The 22,286-nt window shown below is 51.4% G+C and overlaps 4 protein-coding genes across 4 annotated transcripts; 2 read left to right on the top strand and 2 right to left on the bottom strand.

Moving 5' to 3' along the window:
- Nucleotides 1-1,260: 1,260 nt before the first annotated feature.
- Nucleotides 1,261-5,092, top strand: ENH_00067240 (RuvB-like 1, putative; the record flags this gene model as incomplete). Its single annotated transcript, XM_013582369.1, has 9 exons — nucleotides 1,261-1,352; nucleotides 1,512-1,708; nucleotides 1,889-2,098; nucleotides 3,155-3,295; nucleotides 3,476-3,636; nucleotides 3,827-3,982; nucleotides 4,197-4,289; nucleotides 4,536-4,640; nucleotides 4,832-5,092. 9 exons carry the CDS (start codon nucleotides 1,261-1,263, stop codon nucleotides 5,090-5,092), a joined length of 1,416 nt encoding a protein of 471 aa, XP_013437823.1.
- Nucleotides 5,093-6,485: 1,393 nt separating this feature from the next.
- ENH_00067230 (GDP-L-fucose synthetase, putative) lies at nucleotides 6,486-9,337 on the top strand (the record flags this gene model as incomplete). The annotated part of the gene is made up of 11 exons (XM_013582368.1): nucleotides 6,486-6,697; nucleotides 6,819-6,921; nucleotides 7,236-7,301; nucleotides 7,451-7,533; nucleotides 7,637-7,740; nucleotides 7,916-8,035; nucleotides 8,185-8,343; nucleotides 8,489-8,553; nucleotides 8,823-8,858; nucleotides 8,963-9,029; nucleotides 9,282-9,337. The coding sequence occupies 11 exons, from the start codon at nucleotides 6,486-6,488 to the stop codon at nucleotides 9,335-9,337; spliced, it is 1,071 nt and encodes a 356-aa protein (XP_013437822.1).
- A 504-nt stretch (nucleotides 9,338-9,841) lies between these two features.
- Nucleotides 9,842-14,079, bottom strand: ENH_00067220 (hypothetical protein, conserved; the record flags this gene model as incomplete). The annotated part of the gene is made up of 13 exons (XM_013582367.1): nucleotides 9,842-9,938; nucleotides 10,071-10,240; nucleotides 10,369-10,613; nucleotides 10,823-11,034; nucleotides 11,273-11,398; nucleotides 11,517-11,706; nucleotides 11,875-11,923; nucleotides 12,091-12,174; nucleotides 12,335-12,498; nucleotides 12,650-12,806; nucleotides 13,025-13,269; nucleotides 13,636-13,704; nucleotides 13,884-14,079. 13 exons carry the CDS (start codon nucleotides 14,077-14,079, stop codon nucleotides 9,842-9,844), a joined length of 2,004 nt encoding a protein of 667 aa, XP_013437821.1.
- A 1,076-nt stretch (nucleotides 14,080-15,155) lies between these two features.
- ENH_00067210 (hypothetical protein, conserved) lies at nucleotides 15,156-18,726 on the bottom strand (the record flags this gene model as incomplete). The annotated part of the gene is made up of 7 exons (XM_013582366.1): nucleotides 15,156-15,325; nucleotides 15,573-15,657; nucleotides 15,799-16,296; nucleotides 16,537-16,683; nucleotides 16,915-17,076; nucleotides 17,261-18,235; nucleotides 18,454-18,726. 7 exons carry the CDS (start codon nucleotides 18,724-18,726, stop codon nucleotides 15,156-15,158), a joined length of 2,310 nt encoding a protein of 769 aa, XP_013437820.1.
- Between the last annotated feature and the right edge of the window lie 3,560 nt (nucleotides 18,727-22,286).

Below are 22,286 nucleotides of genomic sequence, written 5' to 3'. Positions count from 1 at the left end.
ATGCATGTATTAAATGCATGTATTAAATGCATGTATTAAATGCATTTATTAAATGCATTTATTAAATGCATTTATTAAATGCATTTAATAAATGCATTTAATAAATGCATTTAATAAATGTATATAATAAATGCATTTGTTAAATGCATTTGAGCATTTTAAACATATAATGAATTTCTTTGAGCTGCCTGAATGGCCCAGTGAGCAGTCAGTTTCTTTGAGCCAAAAGTCTCAATTTTATTTCTTTTTTGTTTTCTTTTTTTCATTTTTTGCTCCATTTATTCCTTTTTTCTGATTCCTTTTGCTTCTCTTTCCGTCTCCGCCACAGTGGCCTCCATTTGTTTCTTTTTATTTCTTTTTTTCTTTCAAAATAATTTAATAAAATGCAAAAGATGAAGCAGATGGCCTGTGAACGAGAAGTGGCACTACAGCAACAAATAGTACTTTTGCAAATATCAATTTTGCAAGTTTTTATTTCGCAAATATTAATTTTGCAAATATTTATTTCGCAAAGATATTTTGCAAATATTATTTTCGCAAATATTTATTTCGCAAATGTTAATTTAATTGTTCAAGTGAGACTTCTTCTTGTGGGCTTTCAGCCAAATCCGAAAAGAAATTAATATTCATTTTTATTTATTTAAATTGGACTTCTTTTTGACTTCGGCGTTTTGGCCGTTAGCGCCTCCTGGAGGCGTTCTGCGCTAATATAGGCATTTGGCCTGAAATGAAGCTTTTTGGAATTTGACCTGATCCTAAAATAAATAAATAAGTAAATAAATAAATAAATAAATAAATAAATAAATAAGTTTAATTTAAAGGATATAAATGAATTTAATTCAAATGAAATGGACAGAGTGGGCCAGTGAAGAGAAGGAGCAGCAAAAGGCAATCGGCGCAGAGGGTGGCTGCATGCACGGGAGCGAAGAAGCGAATTATTTCGGGGATTTTGGGGAAATTTGGATTAATTGTGTTTTAAATGCAAAATATAATTATTTAATTCAAAGACAAACGCAATTTATAGACGAAAGACCCCAGCTTTCCCTGCGAGCCTGCTCGTCCCACAGGCCGCGAGAAGCTTCTTTGCATGCAGCAGCTCCGCCTCACGCGATCCTGAAACTTGGGTTTTTTCTTCTTTTTCGGGGGTTTGCAAAACAATTCAAGACTGATTAAAAGTCCTCCGCAGGAGATCTCGGGCTTTGCGCGAAAGCCGCAGCAGCAGCAGCAGCAGCAACAGGGGTCTCGAAGCCCCGGGCGGAAATGGACGCGGATCCGAGCCCCCCAGCGGCTGCTGCAGCAGCAGCAGCAGCAGCAGCTGCAGGAGCTGCAGCAGCAGCAACGCCGCTCGCCAGGTGGGGCTTTCTGTGCTGCTTCCCAGGCCGCATGCAGACCCCCCGCTAGCTGTGGAGCGCAGGCGGCGGGGCCGGAACTGGCCGCAGCTCCTGAAAGAGGCGCTGCTGCTGCTGCTGCTGCTGCTGCTGCTGCTGCTGCTGCTTGTGTTTGTGCTGCAGCGACGGGGTGAAAGTCACTGCTTCCGGGCTCACGAAGCAGCAGCAGCAGCGAGTTGCTGCACACAGCCACATCCGCTCGCTGGGGCTGGCAGCAGACGGCTCCGCGCTGCAGCAGGCGGGGGGCATGGTGGGCCAGCTGGAGGCTCGGGAGGCTGCGGGGATCATAGTGGACTTGATAAAGGCGCGAAAGCTGGCGGGTAGGCGGGCTCTCTTTGCGCGATTTCGAGGCTTTTCTTCCGAATTAATCTCCCAGTTTATGTTCCTGAATGTTATTAAAATGAAAATGTTTATTTTTAATGAAAATTTGAGAAAAAATGACACAAAAATCGCAAAATTGACCTTTGTTCAAGTGCAGTTCATGAACTCCGCGCACGCAGCTGCAGCAAAGCTGCAGCAAACACAGCCGCAGCAAAGCTGCAGCAAAGCTGCAGCAAAGCTGCAGCAAAGCTGGGGCGTTGCTGCAGCTGTGCTGCAGCAAAGCTGGAGCGCTGCAGCGGGAAAGCTGCAGCTGCGCTGCAGCTGCGCTGCATCAAAGCTGCATCAAAGCAGCATCAAAGCAGCACCAAAGCTGCAGCAAAGCAGCAGCTGTGCTGCAGCAAAGCAGCAGCTGTGCTGCAGCAAAGCAGCAGGAAAGCAGCAGGAAAGCAGCAGGAAAGCAGCAGGAAAGCAGCAGCAAGTCTTGGCTGTTGGCTGTTGCGTTTAGGCCAGGCTTTGCTGCTGGCGGGGCCGGTGAGTTCGGGGAAGACGGCGCTGGCGATGGGGATTTGCGGGCAGTTGGGGGCGGGGGTGCCGTTCGTGCCGCTGGCGGCCTCTGCGGTCTTCAGCAGCGAAGTCAAAAAGACAGAAGTGCTGCTCGAGCACTGCCGGCGCGCCCTCGGCCTTCGCGTCCGCGAAGTCAAAGAAGTTTTCGAAGGCGAAGTCGTGCAGCTCGCCGCCGAGGAAGCCGAGAACCCCCACGGAGGCTTCGGTCCGCTGCAACTCAGCGCTGCACTCTAAATCCCACTCTAGTTGCTTTTTTCTTCAATTTCGGCGCTGAAACGCACACTGTCTTTGCTTTTTTCTTCAATTTCGGCTCTTAAACTCACGAAATAACTCCAGGAACATGGGGAGTGGCATTGTCTTTGCTTCATTTTCTTGTATTTCGGCTTTAAAACAGCCAAATTGACTCCAGGAACATGGGGAATGGCATTATCTTTGCTCTATTTTCTTGAATTTGGGCTTTAAAACACCCAAAATGACTCTAGGAACATGGGGAATGTCATTATCTTTGCTTTATTTTCTTGCATTTCGGCTTTAGGACACCCAAAATGACTCCACGGACACCCATAATCCCACTATCCTTGCTTTATTTTCTTCAATTTCGGCTTTAAAACACCAAAGATGACTCGAGGAATGTGAAGAATGTCGTTATGCGTGCTTTAGTTTCTTGAGTTTGGGCTTGGAAACACCCTAGAAGGAATATCAGGAATGTCATTATCTCCTTTTATTTTCTCGAATTTGGGCGCGAATACAACCTAAAGTGACTCCAGGATCATTTAGAATGGCAGTGTCTTGTTTTATTTTCTTGAATTTGGGCTTTAAACGCGATAAAATGCTGAAAGGGGCCTTTAAATGGTCGCTGCTGATTTGCTGCTTGTCTGCAGGCAAATGCATTAGCGCCGTAATGCTGACACTCAAAACAGTCAAGGGAATGAAAACCCTCCGGCTGGCCCCCCAGCTTCACGACTCGCTGCAGAAGGAGAAAGTGCGAGTCGGAGATGTGGTGTTTATTGAGGCGAACACGGGTGAGAAGCAGAAAGAGTTGAAGCCGCTTCTGAACACCAGCATCAGCCACCCACGAATCCTGGCCTCGACCAGGCCTCAGGGCCCCCCTTTGGGAGCTCTTTGAGCATTTGTTTATTGAAAAACAATACGAGGCACTCGAATTGTGTCTTTGTTCCTGCAATCAATCTTGTTTGCTTCAGGAATTGTGAAGCGCGTCGGCCGCAGCGACGCGTACGCCACGGAATTCGACCTGGAGGCCGAAGACTTCGTGCCAGTGCCCAAGGGACATGTAGAAAAAAAGAAAGAAGTTGTGCAAACTGTTTCTCTTCATGATCTAGACGTGGCCAATGCGAAGCCTCAGGTGGGCTTCGCCTGATGGCGCCTCCGTAGTACAAATGCAGTAGAAGGAACTTCGGGCTCTCGTTTTCAGGGCGAGACCTGCAGCAGGGGATCTTATTTAACTTAAACTTCACTTATATGAGCATCTTAGTGTTTTTCGGCTGGAAGGGTTGCAAGAAAGGATGGGCTTGCAGTGCTGAGATGGTGTTCAGGGGGGCACTGACGTCTTGTCGATGATGGGCGCATACATGAAGCCCCGCAAAACTGAAATTACGGAGAGACTGCGAGAGGAAATAAACAAAACTGTCAACAAATATATTGAGCAGGGCGTGGCGCAGCTGATTCCGGGCGTTCTGTTCATAGACGAAGTACGTCGGGGGGTTAGCAGGCAATTATTTGGTCCGTTTGATGCCATTGCATGCTTTTGGACCCGAAACTTGGTTGTAAAGAGTTAAACAGAAGGGATAGGAACAGAAAATTAGCCAAAGTAGCTCTATAGACCTAGCTATAGTAGCTCTATAGACCTCATCAGTTCACATTTTTCACGGTGCTGGTGTCTGTGGGTTGCGCTCCGCCTCTTAGGTTCATATGCTGGATATTGAATGTTTCTCTTTCCTCAACCGCGTTTTGGAGTCTCCCATGAGTCCCATTATCGTGTTTGCTACAAACCGTGGCGTAAGGCGCCCCTCTTAGGGTGACAGCAGCTTTTTAGCTCCACAGTATTATTAAAATGGCCTTGTGCCGGGCCTTGCATTTCAAGCCATTTCTTGAAGTTTTCAGCAGAAGGCAATTAATTGCCTTTGAAATGCATTGCGGATGCATTCTTCTGAGTTCGTATCTTCGTTGTTTGTTGCATTTGGCGGCAGCCGCTGCACCGCTTTTAACTTTTGCTGCAGTGTGAAGCTTCCTTTGCTGCTGCAGGTCAGCACAGTTCGCGGGACAGATTCTGTAGAGCCCCACGGCATGCCTGTGGATCTTCTAGACCGGCTTTTGATAATAAAGACGCAGCCGTACACAGTTTCAGAAGTAGGTGACTGCGGGCTGCTGCCACTAGTGGTCCTGCATGCACAGCTTTCCATCTGCGCAGCGGCAAAGGGAGCAGAGAAATAGTTTGCAGAGGTCTTTTCTCCAATATTAAATGGATTATTAATTGATTTTGAACTGAACTGTGTCCGAGTTTGACAGTTTCCCGGTTTCTTTTCCGCTTTCCACTTCAGGTGGTCCAGGTGATCCAGCTGCGGGCAGCGGTGGAACGCGTGAACTTGTCGCCAAGTGCTTTGGAAGCCCTCGGCGAAATCGGCGCACAAACTTCGCTGCGCTTCGCGCTGCAGCTGCTGGAGCCCTGCAGGCTGGCAGCAGAGGCGCGGGGCTCCGAAGTGGTGGAGCCAAGCGACGTCGCAGACGTGGACTCTCTCTATCTCGACGCGAAGGCCTCGGCTGTGCGGCTGGCTGAGCAGCGCCACCGCTTCCCTTCCTGAAAGCCTGCTGCGCAGCAGCAGTTGGGAGACAGGCGTTAAACTGGTTCTTGTCTATTGTTGCCTTTCAGTGGTCCAGTCCGCACTAGTTTGCCGAAAGCTCCAACTGTAGACGCCCTAAGCAGGCAGCGTGGCGGCTGCAGGCTCAGAATTCTCTTAGCTAGACTGCCTGGCTCTTAGACAAGAAAGCAGGGATTGCAGGAACTTCATTTCTGAGGCACGGGGAACAGTTCTGCGAAGTCCTGCTATGGACTTAGGGGGGTTTGCCGCCAAAGAGAGCCTCATACTCACAGGAAACTACACGTTTTTGACAAAGCTGCTAAAAGCTGCTGCGCACAGTCACGGGAAATTCGTGCACATTAAGATTTCGTTTTCATTCTGGGCGCGAGCACCCCGGGGTGGCTGGGGAGCGGCTCGACGTGAGCATCTTGCGGCCATATTCGTGTCTTCAAGAGGCTTTTTCTGTGGACACTTCTGTAGTTTCTGCATATTCCAAGAAGGCGAAGGCAAAGCCTCTTTCGTGCAGTTGACCCCATACCTGTTGCCGCTGCGCTGCAGCTGAGCGCGCTCACTGTCGGCGTGCAAGCTAGGGAGATACAGGGAATATCCCGGTGAAAATTAAATGCAGTAAAGAAAAAAAACACAGAAATGTGGGATACACTGTGGCTTTGAGCGCGTTTGGCCTACCACGCTCCCGTGGACCACTGAGCTTCCCATCAGCGACCACTCGTGTGACGCGAACACGTGCCTTGCATGCGCATGCAGCGACTCGCTTCATCATATTCTTTAAAAGGCTTATTAAGATCCTCAAAATCGTCACAAGTACTTTGCTCTGCTGCGCCGCTGCGTATCTGCCGGAAGAGCGCTGAGGCGAACCCCGTTCCTTGCCCGCTAGAGCACGTGGCGGACAGAAGAAGCTTGGCGCTTCAATTAGCAAAATATGTGCAACGGGTGAACTCAGGGTTTTGTTGCGAGTTGGAAAAGCCTGATGTGCAGCCGTATAGTTCAAATGGGCTGTGGAACTGTGCAACAACACAAGTTTCGCTGCAGCCACTGCCGAGTGCAGATATATGCGTCTTCGGCTTTGTGTTTAAGTAAAGCGAGCATTTTTTGCTGGCAACAGGCCTTTGAATTCCAATGCTAGGCCGTCACGCGTGCTGTGAAGCCTGCAGCGGCGACTGCAGCACAGCGAGCGGCAGCAGTCTGAAGTTTTCAGAGCTGCTGTGCGAATTCTCTGTCACTCAGGCCAAAAGAACAACAGCGGTTGACGCTCTGCAAACCTTGTGGCTCTTCAAGTTTCAAGTCGAGGCCCCGTGAAGTGAACAGACGAAGGAAAGGCAGCAAAGCTGCAGTTGTTGGAGCTGCAGAGTTGCAGACTTCTCCAGTTTGAGCAGCAATGACTCGGCCCGGCGTAGCTCTGGTGCGGAAACTGACGGCTATCACCCACGGCTGCAGCTTCCAGCCGCGAGAAAATGTCTGTCTCGTGCTGGGGGGCACAGGGCTGCTGGGAAAGGCGCTGAAGTCCACGGTGGAGGAGCTCGAGGCGCAGGCCGGCGATCTCGACGGCTACGACTTTGTCTTCGTCGGATCTAAAGATGCGGACTTGAGGTGAATGGCCTCTGAGGCGGGGCGGCCGGGGGCAGCGCAGAGCAGCTTCCCTCCACACAAACGGGGGCGCTGCACTCTTTATTGGGCTTTTGCGGGGGCCTTTTGTTGATGAAATTTGCAGAGTTTGGCAGGAAACGCAGCTGCTCTTTCACCGGTATCAGCCCAGTGCCATAATTCACCTTGCAGCCAAAGTCGGGGGGCTGTATGACAACATGCAGAACAATGTGAGTGGCCACTCTGTAGGCGCCTTGCAGCAGACTTTGCCTTACAGCTCCGCCTTGATAAGTTATTCTAAAGATATGTAGTGGACGGGGTTGGGACTTGATAAAGACCGAAGCAGAGTCTAGCTTTCTTCGGGGTTTTTACGAGTCGCTATACTCCGCTGGCCCCAGAGCATCATATATAGCGCCCCTTATGGTTCAGAATAAACAAAGAGTTGGGCTTAGAGTTTGGAACTTGAGAAGCAGTTGACAACGTGAGTTAGAGTGATGTTCGCGCTAAGCTGCGAGTCAGCAGGTTGGCTTGTGTTCTTGAGCAGGAAGCGTTTCTCCGTGAGAATGTGCTGATCAACACACATGTAGTTCGCGCTGCATTTGAGGCACAGGTGAGGGAAACAGGCTAAAAATTGTGAATGGAATCCACAGGCTCAAAAGTTGTGGATGGAATTCGCAAAGAAATGGCAATTTGCTCGTGCTGGCGCTGAGTTTCCTTGCCGGGGTTTCACATGTGCATGCGCCTGAGTGATTCTCGCAGGTGACCCGCGCCATTTTCTGCCTTTCCACTTGTGCCTACCCCGAACATGTCCCATCGTTGCCTCTAGTAGAGGAATACCTGCAGTGAGTGGCTCCTTGGCGTGTTTGAGCAAGGGTTGCTGCTGCTGGGCTCGAGCAGCAGCGCGGCATCATCTATGGCTGCCTCTAACGTTTCTTTTGCATGCAGCTTGGCGCCTTCTCATCCATCAAACGAGGGATATGCAGCAGCTAAGCGTTTGCTTGAGCAGCAGGTTCGTTTTAGCCGCCAACAGCTGCAGGCAGAAAACCCAGGTACGCAAATAACACCGCTGGCAAAAGAAGACAGCCTGCGCTGCAGTAGCCCCAAGGCGGCCACAGCGCTGCAGCAGCAACTCAACTGCAGCAGCAAGGGGAGCGGTTTAGGTGTCCCGCACTTTGGTCTTGTGATCTCATAGCCGAACTTGGCTTTCCGTAATGCTCTGAGCAGGGCACACTTTCTCGTGGATATGCGTCTTGCCCTGCAATCTCTACGGGCCCCACGACAACTTTGAGCTAAACAGAGCTCACGTATTGCCCGCCCTTGTGCATAAAGTCGAGATCGCCAAGCGTGAGCCTTCAGCCGCAAGAGGCTGCTTGACAGTTGCATGCGCATTTGTAGATGGAGTCCTTTGCCACTCTTCTTGGTGGCCTGGCATTTTCAAGATGATTTTCGATGAGTTTATCTGTAATTGCTTCTGAGTCGCATTGCTTGTGCAGGTGATGGCACTGCATTCACTGTCCGCGGCAAAGGAGGGGCTTTGAGGCAGTTTCTATTCAGCGACGACGCAGCACGACTCCTGCTGCTCTTGCTTGTTAAACGAGATATTCCCGAGACGCATTCTTTGCTAAACATGTGCCCTGACTTGCAAGACAGTGGTATGTTCAACCACGCATGCGTTTCTCGGTTTCCATGAAGACGCACACTACTAGTGCCTATAGTGAAGTATCTTGAAGGACGCGCGTTGGGAATTGAAACACACAATGCACCAAATTCCATTTCTTTTTTTCTTTTTAAATTCAGAAATATCAATAAAGGACCTCGCGCTGCTGATTAAGCGCTGCGCGGGATTTGATGGGCCAATACAGGTCAGATGAGGGAGTGCTGTAGAGCACGCGCAACATTGCTGCACATGACTCTTATACTGTGGGGTCTTTCAATTTATCTTACTGCCTCTGTCGTCGTGACTGCCACAGCGCAGCAGAACTGCTTAGCTGCTGTTAGCTGGCGCCGTAGAGAGAGTTTGGCTAGCTGTGGTGATTGACTGGAGTTGTTGGCTCAAGCATGACAAATGGAAGGGATACAGAATTTGCATGTGCAAAGGAATGGGCCGCTGCGCTGTCTGCAATTCCCTCAGTTTGACGAGTTAGCCCCCGAAGGGGTCTATAGAAAGGTGAGCAACAGTTGCTGCTTCTGCGCAACTGCAACACTAGCCCGCCAATTCTTCCTCCTATTTTGGTTTTGTTTGTTTGATTTGTTTTGCGGCTTTTTGCACAGCCTGCGGACAACTCGAAATTAAGAGCTGTGATCGGCCAAGAATTCATCTTCACGCCACTAGAGGACGGTAGGCTGCTTGCCTCCGGTTAAGACGAAGGCGCCTGCTGCTGCTAGATATCACAAAGTATCTAAGTATACAAAAGCAAGGCAAATCGCCCGCTAAATATGTCACCTGCATGCGCTTTTAGGCATTCGCCTTAGTTTTTGCGATGCTTGTCTTTTAAACGACTCCAGGAGATTCTGTAAACTGCAGTAGCACCTCACATTTCGTTTGGCCTCCAAGTGACAAGCACTGATATCTTGCGTGATTAACTTGCAGGCGTGCAGAAGACTGTGGACTGGTTCTCGGAGAACATGGCACAGGCGCGAACATGAGAAGCAAAGCCGACCAGGAGCAGTTTCTCAGTTCATCTATTGTAAAACTGCTGAATTGACAATATTGCAGTCTTTTGCGTTCGGAATTACCGCCCCCAGCCGTGTGAGCACAAGGGGAAACAGTTAACTGCTGCGGGTGCACGACTATTGCCGTGAGCCCACTGTGCCGTGCGCTGGCAGCGGATACACTGATCCTGCATTGCGCGCGAGAATAGAGAAAGATGGAGTTTCACAGTCGATTTTATTGCTACAGTGTGTGCACTATTTCCCACACTGAAAAGAACCAAGCTGCAATAAGTCGGTGATGGACGGTCAAGCTAGTTTTCAACTCAAACTTGCTTGTGAAATCGTGGGCACTGTCCACGGGCCCAGCACTTCCAAATAACCTTCATCACCGCCGAGGGTTTTCCCCCATTTCTCGAATGCCTTTGCCGTTGCTTCGATTCAACGATCTTCCGCTGTCCCTCTGTCCCAAAAGCAGTCGCAAACTAACTTATGGCTTCACTACAGTTTCAGACTCTGGTCCGTGGCTCGTAGGAGCTGCTCCATGTAAGCGTCGTTCCTCTCTGCTGCAGTTAGAGGCTGCGAAGAGGGCGTAGTGCTGCGCGAACAAAGAGTAATAGGGAATAAACGTGCACACGGAAGCGAGGCGCTGCCTTTTGTCACGAATATCTTGTTGCTGCTGACTGCATGCGGAGAGGAATGCGAAGCCGCGAAAGATGCATATTCTTACGGTGGTAGAATAAGAGCGCCTTTTAGGGACCCCTGCGCAGCATCTAGCTTTTTAGCCTTCGATGTTGCGTGGGATCCGATTACAGTTCCCACTGGCTCCATACCGATGCCGAGGCCGTTGACGCCAGCTACTTTCCACCCCTCCGCCAGGGAAATGGGGCGGTAGAAAGTCTGAGAAACGCCAGCAGACAAAGCCTGCAGATAATGGTGTTGCTGTGTGCTGGGAAAAGTGGGAAAGCAAGTCTCAGGGGTGCAGCCAGACTCTTGTGCGCCAGTAGACCCGAAGACCTTTGCCTTACTTCTTCAGTAAGTGCCATGTCTCTGGCTCTTTGAACTGTGGACGGGAAAGCTTGCTGCGGCGCCTTCGGCGGCGCCGCAGTGAAGTAGACGTTGCGGCGCTTCTGGGCCGACGGCAGCTGCCGAAAGTAATGGGGGGCATATGCAACAGGGAGTGGAATGCCACCTCCTTGCGAAGGAGCTAGGCCAATGTCATCACTTGGATCCCCTCTACGAGGCATCCCTAGTGGCTGTGCAGCCATGGCGTCTGCAAGAATACAGCGAGACAGTAAACGCCAAAAAAGAAGCAAAAACGGAATTAAAAGCAAAAACACTTGCACTGGTGGCTGCTGGGCAGAGGCAGCAGCAGCTGTTCGAGCATTCTTTATTCAAGCTACTTAAAACTGGCATTGTGAAAGATTCTCCTGCATGCCTTGAGACTTGCACTGGGAACTCTCCAGCACGAACTTTCCTCACTTTTTTCGTCAAGTTCGGATGATAGCACCGACCACGCGTGGCAAGCCCTGCAGGTCGCTGCAGAATAATTGGGGCCCCCTGTTCTGGCCCCTTGCTCCTGTGCTGTCTTGAGTTGTTCTTTCAGTGCTTCGACTTCCTTCGCACGGCTCTGGATTTTTGCACTCAGCACCAAGATCCAGAAAGCTCTGAGCATCGAGGCTTTGTCATTAGTTCTGATTACGCATCATAAAAAACAAGGGCTGCGGCCTCTCAATGAAGAACACTCCCACTGGAAACCCCAAAACGACTCATAAGAATAACATGAATAGCCCTATTACGCAGTAAAAAGCTATGGAAGGATTCTCTACTCTGTCCCAACTAACTACTGCACCTAACTTCGTTGCTTGAAAGTTTTTCTTTAACTGGAGCTTTGCTACGCCAACACATGTACACTTTATCAGTCGAGCGCACCTAAAAAAGGATGTCACTAATGCGCATCCAGTAATGATGGTTTCCTTTCTGAGCTCTGCGCTTGACCTGTTAATGGCCTTTTCCATAGTCTGCACGACGGATTCGCTCATGCAGAAGGAGTACATCCTACAGAAAGCAGCAACACAGGCACACATGAAAAGCCATTGAAATTAATTCAGTTTTCTCAAGATAAAGAACTAGGTGAAAAGGGGGGAAATTGCAACAGTGCTGCGCTGCAGCATACCGGCGGAAAGCGTAGGCAAGCAGCCTGGTTTGTGCCATGTTGAGGACTGCACAGACAGACTGTAGCTTTGTCCTTGTGAGCTCCATTTCCAAAGTTCTCACATTGCCTCCTTGGAAAGAGAAAGAACTCATAATAGCTGGAGACTCCAGCCGCTCCCTCTGCGAACTCGCTAGACCCATGCTGGGGGTGCCTGCTAAGCCACACAGAGCCAGACAACGCTGCAGCTATTTCGTAAAAGCTGCTCTTAATGCACACACTGCAGCACAGATTTCGACTGCTGCTGCGAGTCTTCGTTCAGTGGATCTCTCTTGCGGCGTTAGTCATGAAATGCAGTGTGAGTGTCGGAGGCGAGGCGTACCACTCTTTGCGATAGATCCTTCGTAATTCTGCTGAGAAGACCAGTTCCCCTGCAGCAGAGCTCAAGGCATATTTACAAATATTGTAGAAAACATGCAGAATCCTTACAAAAAAGGGCGCATTTCTTTTGCAAATACGACAGAAGAAAGCCAAATGCATGCAGGACGGCTAGTTTTGAATAATACCACCTGCAGCTGCAGTGGGGGCTCAAACGCACTTCATGCTTGCCAACAATGGCAGCTTCTTGTTGCAAAATACGGTCTCGGCGGCTTTTTTCAGTGTGGACTTGCATTTCTTGTATCTATTGCATCCCCAAAACGCAAAGGCAGTTGCACAGGAGACCAGATGCGGGGGATTAGACTAGAAACTGCTTTGTGCCACGGAAGGCCCCGCAGGTTTTCTCATTGCGATCGTTGTAGCCATAAAAAGAAACCTGCATAGCCACTCCTTCTGCCAATTACCTGTGCCTGGAGCCTCTCATTCTCAGCGAGAAGAATAAGTTGCTCTTGTCGCAGCAGCCGTAGGTGGCTGTCAGTGTACGACTGGACTCCACAGGCGAACCCGTGATTGGCACGGAATACCGCATGGTCAGTGCCAAATGCATTTTCCAGAAATCTGAAAAGAGCTGCGTTCAAAGCAAGAACAGCCAGCGATTTGTACCAATTAATGATGGAGCCGAGCGTCTACTGCAGCCGTGTACACTGCTGGAAGCAGAAGGGTTCTAGAAAACATGCATTTCACTTCTGAGTCCGCGATGTTGTTCGCTCGTCTCTCACCTTCTCGCTTCACTGAAACCAGAACAGTGTTATTTGTGTACAGCTGCGCCATGTACTGCAGCGCCCGGCCCTTGCGAAGAGCCTTGAATGTCAGCTTCCTCGCCTCAACGAGCGGCAGAGAAGTCTCTTGCAGAAGCTGGAGTTCATCTGACGTGCTCTAGAGGTAGAAGTACAAAAGAATCCACAGAGCGAAGGTTTAATGTAGAAATTATCGCATACAAGCTCGCGTGGGACACTATGGAGCGAGCCAGTGCTAGGAGAATGCACATGACAAGCTCAGGCTGACATCTTATTCAAGAATGCCCCCATGGGCTTTCCATAAAGCGACTGTGAGCAGCCCAGCCAAATCTCATCTCAGAATCCACTTTGACTTACCTTCAGCTGCGCCTTAAGCTTCTTTGTGTCCGTCTCATACATGCTCATCAAGCTGGCCTTCTCCTCCTGGCGCGCGCGCTCGCTGTCCAAGAGCTGCTGCTTCAGATTAGTTACTTGCTCGACGTAACTCTTGACTTCTTCCTCATGTTGTTTCATTTGCGCGTTGGTTCTGCGCTCGAAGCGCCGGAGCCTCTTAATCTCTTCTGCGGCCTCCGTCAGCGTGAGACGCACTACGCGTTTCTTCGCTGCAGCAACGGAGAAGCCCAAAAACAAGAAAACAGGTCAAACAGCCCAGCAGCACTGCGAAGTGGCGCTGGCGCTGCTGTTTCTCAACTCTTGCAAAGACCTGGAAAGCAGCCGCGGTGGAAACTTGAAGGTAAGAACTATCTGGGCAGTTTGCGTCTACGAAGCAGAGGCAGCTCACGCTCGGTTGGGCTATCCCCCGCTGCAGCACCGAATCGCAAAAAAGAAGAAAAAGAAAAACAATCAAAGTGTCAAAGTGCTTTATTATGTTCCACAAGGCTTGCTGTGGTGCATCGCACTGGACTGCAGCCCGCATAAGCCTCTTTAAATAGCTATTAGGGATCAAATTAAATGCACTCATCGCTCACGAGAGGAACCGCCATTTTTGTCGGCCTCCGCAGTTGATCCTATTTTCTGGGCGCCTGAATTCGAGTCACCTGAAGGCACAAGCAGCAATTCAGTGCGAGGCTTTAAGCAAAAGAACACGAAAATGCTTACTACTCTCCATATCTGTTGAAGATAGGGAAAATGCGTGTAAGAATATTGAAATGTTCCCCCCGTGACAGTGAAATTCCTCCAAAGGCCGGCAGCAGTTGACTGGCACGGGCACTCTCACCTCTTCGAGACGGCGCTCGCTGAAACCTTTCATCTGTGCTGTCGTTTCCGTCATCTCCGGGATCTTTGGAGCTTCCCGCTGCTCTTGGCTTTGAGCCTAGGGCTCGCATTCTTGAGGCGGAAGCAGACCTGGACGGGGAGCCCCGTCCGATGGAGCTTTCTCTCGAAGAGGTGTTTCTCGGGGAAGAGTTCGCCATCTTGTGAAGAGGAAAGCCCGCTGGAATGTGCCCTCAGCTCGTTTCAACTGCCAAGTCTCTGAGTCCTTGAAAGCTGCCGCAGCTCCTAGGCTCAAGTTGTTGCAAAGCAATGCTCTTAAATGCTCAGACGGGAAGCTTTCATAGTGGTCTGAGCAGACAAGCCCGCGGGTTGCCCGTCCATGGCAAAATTGTGGACAGTCTCGAAGCGCGAGAGAAGTATGCTACCTTTAATTTTGGAAAAAATACATATTTCATCAAATATTCGGGGACAAAGCGTGTCTGGCGGCCTTTGTGGTGGGGCTTCACCGCAGCCGACGCAACAAATGCGCAAGAGCAGCTGCCGAGACTGTAGTGAGCGCGGCCTCCTCTACAAGTGTTTCCTTTCTTGCTACATTGGTACATACACATCAAATTCAGACAAATATTCCCAAATAAACCCTCTAGAGCATGATGATTCCAGTCAGTCTGTTTTTTTCCCGCGGCTTCCGCGAGGCCTTTGCTGTCTTGGTGTGTGTGTCCTGCCAGGCTGCGCCGGTGACACTGCCATTTCCAATCCCTGACCTTCTAGCGGAACAGCCTAAGCTAAATTTGCAGCAAGGGCCAGGTTTTCCTAGCTGTAACCTCTCTAGTTAGGCTTCATATGCAGAATAGCAAATGTTCCAACCCCGTGAGCTTATGCCAGTGCAGCCTCGTAGTGCTCAAGAGACTGGTGATGAACTCTCGTTCTTTTAATGCCCATTTGTTGTTCGAAACTCCACTATCACTAGTATCCCGCTTAAAATGCTCGTTCAAAAGCACCTAGACCGCCTTCAGCTTACTGCATTATGGACCACACTCACAGGTGTAAGCCGTGGCTCTAGTCATTAGCCAGTTTCCTCTGCGCAGTTTGCCGCTGGAAATGCAAGCCATGAGGCAAAAGCCGAAATTAATGCAGCTGTAGTTGAGTTGCTTTCAAATCACGAGGCCATTGGGGCAAACCCTGGGGAAGTGACACGAGTACACTGTGGGAAGTGACACGAGCACACTGTGCTCATGAGACAAAAGGCTGTTGCATTGCGTCCACATGGCCTGCTGCATTAGCATTTAGAAATCAAATTTCTGCGTAACAGAAGAAGTCCATTTGCGCAGCCCCGCGCCGCTCGTGAGCCGTGAACTTTGTCAGGGGCCACGCTCCATGAGCTTCTGCTGCTGAAGGTCCCACGAGACAAACAGCGCGTGTTCAAGAGCTCCCAACGCTCGCCTAAGCCTGAAAGCCCAAAGCAAGAAAGACTGGCATTTTGTGCAGCAGCAGCAGCAGCAGCAGCAGCAGCAGCAGCAGCTGAGTTATGGCAGTTACAGCCCCGTAGCCACGGGCTTACGGATTCCCTTTGAATTGGGAACCAAGGCTTGAAAAGACCCTTTAAATTAAGCAGGAAGAAAGAAATATAAAAGATAAACTTGCCTAGCCTCTTTGGCGTCTGCTGCGACGGGCAGATCCCCGTAAACCACCAAACCCCCGCAGTCTTGAAGCGCCGCCTGAAGTGCTGCGTCTTCTACGGCTGAGTCCGAAGAAAGGGCGTCGGCCCAGAAGTCTGGCACCTGAGTTTTGCACAAAGAAAAGCAGCACTTCTTGCAAAGAATCTGAAGTGCTGTGTGCGCCTGAGTCGAAAAGCTAGCCACGGCGCGGCAAACCCGCAAAAGCTGAACAGAAACACCAAAAAAGATAAAAAAGATGATCACCTCCACAAGTCCATGAGCCGAATCCGCAGGAACGCGGCGAGCTTCAGCCCAGCAGCTCGAGATCCACTCCGGGGCCACAGCCAGCGGCCAGGCGTCAGCAAGTGCTGCAGGATTCCGCGGAGTCGAGAGAGCAGCCTCCTCAGTTGCTGCTAAGTTGAATGCAGCTTTTGCTGCTTCTTCCCAGAGCTGCTGAGCCTCCTTGGCAGCCGCAGGCAGCAGCTGCTGCAGAACTCGCTGCTGTGCGCCCGACAGCAACATCGCTATCCTCTGCTGCTGCTGCTGCTGCGAAGGCGGCGCCTGCTGCCGCCGCGAACTTCGGCTGCTGGAGGCTTTCCCAGTATCTCTTCGTGGCTGCTGACTTAGAGTCACTGCTTCAAGGGCTTCTGCAGCAACAGCAGCCAAGTCGAGAAGCCCCGACAAGTCTTCTCGCTTGGCCACAAACAGCACTGAGGGGAAGCCTAGCACATTCCTTTTCCTTGCGTCTTGAGCTCGACTGAGCTGAAAACACCCACCCAAGAATAGAGAAGCAGTGTCTTCGGCAAAAGCAGCAGCTCAAGCAACGAATGAATGTGGAAAAGCTCCTGCATGCTGCTGCAGCAACTGCTGCTGCAGCGGCTCGTGCAGCAGAGCTGCTCCAGGAGCAAAGCAGCAGCAGCAGCAGCAGCAGCTTGCACTGCACAAAACCGCGATAGAGAACCGCTGCTGCGCTAGCCAATTTCTGACTGCTGCGCTGCTCACCGCAGAGCTGACAAGCTGCACCCGTTTGCTGCAGCCACAAAGTGCTGCAGCGAGTTCTCGGGTTGCGGGGCAGTTAAAAAGCCACGGGCAAATGCCCAAGAGAGGAGGGATAGTTGTGAAGTCTGTACATCCCAATTCTTCAATTTGCTGCAGCAAGAAAGATACCACTCACAAGCGCAGCTGGCAACGAGATTCCAGCTAATGTCCATCCGGTTGCCTTGCTGAAGCAGCACCGGCCAAGTTGTGTGCAGATCGTCCTCTTCTCCTCAAATATATCACTTTTTTTCTTGAATTTCTTAATGAGATCCTCAAAAGTTTCAACTTAAGATGAATCCTTTGCAGATCGCGCCGCTGCAGCGCCTGCCTGCTGGCACTCACCTGCAGCAAGTTCGGCTCCCGCGCCACTTGGCAGTCCGACACGAGGACTTGCACGCCGTGCAGCACTTGCTGCCTCCGTGCTGCAGCAGCAGCAGCTGCTGCTGGGGCAGCAGCAACTTGCTGCAGAGGCACAGGGTAAAGCTCGCACGGCGGCGCCCGCCCCTGCGCGGCAGCCACAGCAGGCAGGCGAAGCAGCACTGAGGGGCGTTTGCTGCTGCCCTGTCTTCCGGAATCCCCAGCAGCCTGGCGAAGGGGCAAAGAAGCAGCTGCTGCAGCTGCTGCTGCTGCAGCTGCTGCTGCTGCTGCTGCAGCAAAGTGCCCAGGTCCTTGCAGGGTTTCGCCTTACGAAGCGGTAAGCATCAAAGAGCCACTCCAGACGCACACAGGGAACACCAAGTTGCTGCAGCTGCAGCAGCAAAGCCAATTCAGCTGCAGCACCAAGCCTTCGCTTGCGGCGCTGCAGCAGCCCACTAGCTGCTTTGCTGCTGCGGGCGGCGGGCAGCAGCAGCCCGTGCTTATCTGAAAGTGCTGCTGCAGCTTTTCTCTGGAGCCAGGGGAGGTTCCCCACGACGACAACGTCAACTCCCAAACTCCCCGTTGCTGCTGCTGCTGCTGCTGCTGCTGCTGCTGCTGTTGCTGCTGCTGCGGAAGCAGCCTCAGCTGCCGGCGCTGCAGCCTGTGCTGCCGCGGCCTCCGCTGCTGCAGCCACTGCTGCTGCAGCCACGCAGCAGCCGCCCAGACCCTCCACACAAGCAGCAGCAATTTCCCAGTCAAGGCCCGACAGGGCCCGCCCCAGCCCCCCCTGGCTTTCTGCTGCTGCTGCTGCTGCTGCAGCACCGCAGCTGCTGCTGCTGTCTTCAGAATCTGAAGCCAACACGCCGTAGGCGAGGCCGCGGGCCCGCCGCACCCGCCGCAGCTTCCGCGTGCACCCCAGCAGCAGCACGCACTGCCCGCGTCCCCTCTGCTGCTGCTGCTGCTGCTGCTGCTGCTGCTGCTGCGGCTGCAGCAGCAGGGGAGGGTGGGACGGCGTGAGGGCTGCTGAGGCGCGGAATAGCGCGTGGGCTTCTGGGGTGTATAGACGCCCGTCCCGGAGACAGGCAAAAAGCCAAAATGGACTCAGCAGCCGCAAAGGCTCCAGCTGCAGCGCCGCCAAAAGCTGCTGCTGCTGCTGCTGCTGCTGCTGCAGTGCTGCGCATGCAGGCCTCCCCAGCGCCCCGGGAGCCAGCCTGCTGAGGTGGGCAAATGCAGCAGCAAAGTTGCACACCAGAAAGCCCGCTGCTGCAATCCCCTCCCTCGTTGCTTCCAGCACTCGAGCCCCCGCCTGAACAGCAGCAACGCGCATGCGCAGCAGCAGCTTCCACCGCTGCTGCCCGCTGCAGCAGCACGGAGCAGCAGCAGCAGCAACTTCGGCAGCGCAGCAGAATGAGGGGCCAAGAGGTGACCTCGGCAGCCCCCTTAGCCTGCCCCTTGCAATTAGACTTTTGAATCTCTAAATAAGTAAAAAAGTCACTTCCTTCTTTTGCTGTGCTGCTTACTCACCGCCGTTGCTGCTGCTTGCATCACTTGGAGGAGAGCCTCTGCTGCAGCAGCATCTGCAGAGGCTCCTGCCGGGGCGGCTGCGCCGTCTGCCTCCCCGCCACACTGCGCTGCAGCAGCAGCAGCAGCTGCTGCTGCTGCTGCTGCTGCTGTCTGTGGACTCTCCGCGTCGAATCCCAGGAAGCAAATGCTGAGGCCCCGGAAGAGCGCTCGTTCCCCCGGGGCCGACCGGGGGGCCCCCTGGGCTGCTGGCGGCGCCGAAATGGAAGTCTTCATGGCCTTTATTTTGCAGCTCCAGAGTTTTTCAATTTTGTTTAATGGAGCTGCTAATGAGACATTTGCGACTGCCGAGGCCAGCGCCGAAGACCCCGCGCTTGCAAGGAGCCGCAGCACGGGCCAGCAGACCGACTTCAGAGAACATCGCCCGCTGCTGAGCGCTATTAAATGGGATTATTCCTCATAATTTTAGACCAAAACGATAAAATGAAGGCTGCGGGAGAAGCAGTGCATGCACGCCACGCGGCAGACAGAACGCGCCCTGAACAAGCCGCAGCTGAGCAAAACAGCCTGGGGCCCCACAAGGTGACTCGTCCCCAGAGCATGTCTTCAGATCAATTATGAAGGAAGGGTATCCTACACAATTTCAAGAAGTTAAATGCTTTTTGAGAGGCGCATGCAAGAGACAAAGACACTGGCGTAGGGGCCGCCGTCCACTGGCCCATGGCCGCCTGCCTTTCGAGCAGTGCTGGGCACTGCAGCACTGCAGTCTGTAAGTAGAGCAATTACATAATTAAATATGATGAACAATATCGGATTATATTGCTTTATTTTGATGGCCATGAGGGTGGCAAAGGGCTCCTGAGAAGCCGGCGAAGTGGCAACGCATAGCTAGCTCGGCCGCGCGTTTGGGGGTGGTTGGCTGTTCAGTTAGTGGTAAGGGATCCCAACTCTTTCGTTTCCTGCATTATTCCACTCAAGTACCTATTTAGCTGCTCTATGGGTATGATATGGGCCATTTTCTACACAGGTCTGGCACTGGGCTAGTTAACAATGCTGAAACACAGTAACAGGATAGCCCAGTAACAGGATATTTCCGAGTTTGCAGCAAATCTGAAAAAGCGGCATAAGCATTACAAAGTAACAGTGACACCAACAGTAGCTCTGCAGCTACGCAGAGGATGAGCTGCAGTAGAACACGGAGCTCCCTTCTCGTCGAACACCCTGCGAAGTGCTCATAAGTCACATGCATGCACAATATACGAACTGCATGCTTTATAAAAGGAGCGCATTAGACTCAATTTAGGACCTGGCAACTGAAGTAGATCGGCTGTGCTCCATGCTCTGAGAATGGAGCATTAAAAGGAGCGTTTAGAGTGCAGTGGCGGAGTTAATTTTCTGTAATGAAAGGAAGAAGCTGCCACTTTCAGAAACAAAGGAAACTAACATAGATCAAGGAAATGAGAAGCTTTAAACTACTCTAGGCTCTGAGATCCTCACAAGCCTGTGGCGGAGGATAGGTAAGGGGAACCCCGCCTTAGTCATGCTCTTCTTTGCCCCTTGAATATACCAGCCAGCTGAGAGACCGACCCGGTGTCACGACTATGCTGCCTAGCTTATATGCCTGAAAGATTGGGTTGTTTGCAGCTTTTAAATATGTCCCATGCTTCAGCGAGGCACACCTCTGGCACAGACTGCCAGAAGTACAGTACTACGTCGCAGTGTCTTGGAAGCATTCAAACGGGGAAAGCGCTGTGGCTGCGCCGTCCTACAAGGCATACTCACGGCCATATAAAATATACGCTTAAGCGCAATAGAGCTTTTCCCAAAAATTCACGGGTTTGAACTGTGCTACACGGCACGGAGTCACATCACACAGCCTAGATCGCCTGGTACCAGCCACCATCAACACTCGCTTCTGCTAGTTTCACTGCGTGGAAGTCTGAACAATATCGCGTACACATAGTCAAGCACATAGAAGCTCTGGGTCACTGGTCAATAGCACCTACCTACATTACTTTTTCAATTATCTCTGAGTCTCAGGCCTGTGCGCAAGGCCACAATCTCTCATTGCGGTGAATTTTCTTCCCTTGTAAGGCATCGTTTTTAAGCGAAAAATTCGCTGATTCTTCTTACCGCATTGCTTGTATCGGGAAGAAAGTGGCTGCGTACAGGAATGCTCGTCTCGGTTTGCTTGTCGTAGATAGAAAAAAGTTAAAACTCTGGGTTTCCCTTGCTCTTCCCCTGGCAGTGGAGGCCGGCATCATACAAAATGACTCGTTGTCAACATGGCAAGACGAAGTTGCATCCCTCGCAAGGCAACTGGCGACGTACGTCTTGTGGTGGACTGTGGCATCCATGTGACGGAGGCAGGCAGGTTTTCGTAGACGGCCTACGTCGATGAAGGGTTTGCTGCTGCCACATTACTGACGGCACGCTATCTTCTGCTATCCTAGCATATCTCGCGTTTATGCACCTTCATACGGCCTCAGAGGGACCTGCATCCCGAGGCTCGCTCGTGTAGTAAACAGGCTAGAAGCAAGTGGCAGGTGACGCTTTTACAGTTGACCGCTCGGGTTAAGGCCTGGCGCGGTGAGACATGAGAACCTTATATTGCAGCCATAAAACCTGACAGACTATTGTCTTCGATTTATGTTTCCTTTTTCGCCTCCGCAGGCAGATTTCGTTCTCAGTTGTATAGCAGCTCACCTGTCCTTTTAAGACTTCACGCCTACAAATAACTTGCTAAGAGAAAGCTAGCTAGCACAAAAACTTCAAATTACTTTTTTGTCTTCGCAAATCGCTGAATGGGAATCTCTAATCTGCCTGATTTTCACATTTACCAACACACTTCCTCTTATACCCCAGAGCACATTTTTCCGCAACACAGGCAGGTCTCCGTTCCTAAGTCGTCCCAGTAAAAGCGACAGAAGGTGAAGGGCAATAAGTACCTAGGGAGAAGAGATCTTATTGCTACAGTGGCTGTCAACTGTAGCCTTTTAGCTGCCCCCTTGCATTCCTCTCAGAACGGCTCGCTATGAAGAGCAAGGAGGATATTTAACATTGCAGCGAACTGCTTCCATAAATAAAAACAATAACGTTTCTTTTAGGCCCTCCTCTAGGCAGTTCTTTCGGGATCAGTGACCGAACACACCGTCGAGCTGGGGCCACGTCTCACCTCTTGCCACTGGTCTCGTGATCCCCGCCGTGTAGTGGGCGCTTCCTTCTCACTTTCAGAGCTGCTTGATGCTTTCTCCTGGGATTTACGCTGCGAGTTTTCTTTCAGTGCATTTCATCTATTTAAGGCTTTGGGATTTGCTCCCCCTTGTAAAGGATGTAATACGGAGGTAACAGCCTTTCGGTGCCTCTTTCTTCCAGCTAGACAGGTTGTAGCCTTCTCAAATTTTCCTTTCGCTTGAATGTGTCTAGCTTAAAAGCTAAGCAGACTTGCAGCGTAACGGCATTGGTGAATTGTGATATGCAACAAAGTAAGCTAGCCAGGCTGCCTTTCACCTTTGAACCCGGTTCGTTTCTGCTGGATGTATTCCTGCCTTACATGAAAGCGAACACTAGTATTCGCCCAAATATAGCGAAATGAAGTCGTGCGGCTCATTGCCCTTAATTTGCAAGCTGCCGTCCGTATAACTGGAAGTCTTTCCGCCTAAAACCCCTACCAGTATTGTAGTGCGCAGGCAGTACAATAGGGCTTGCTGGTGACCTATAGGGGATAGCTAACTGATTGTAGTGCACTGCGCCCGCAGCTGCGACTACGTGCTTGCAGTCCCTTGGGCAGGGTCTATAAACTGCTCCCTACGCTAGTCCATAAGGATCTTTGATGT

The sequence above is a fragment of the Eimeria necatrix genome, genomic scaffold (assembly GCF_000499385.1).
Source record: "Eimeria necatrix Houghton genomic scaffold, Enh_scaff625, whole genome shotgun sequence".
NCBI lineage: Eukaryota > Apicomplexa > Conoidasida > Eucoccidiorida > Eimeriidae > Eimeria > Eimeria necatrix.
Note: the sequence above shows the minus strand (reverse complement) of the source record. Positions and strands in the feature narration are given on the sequence as shown.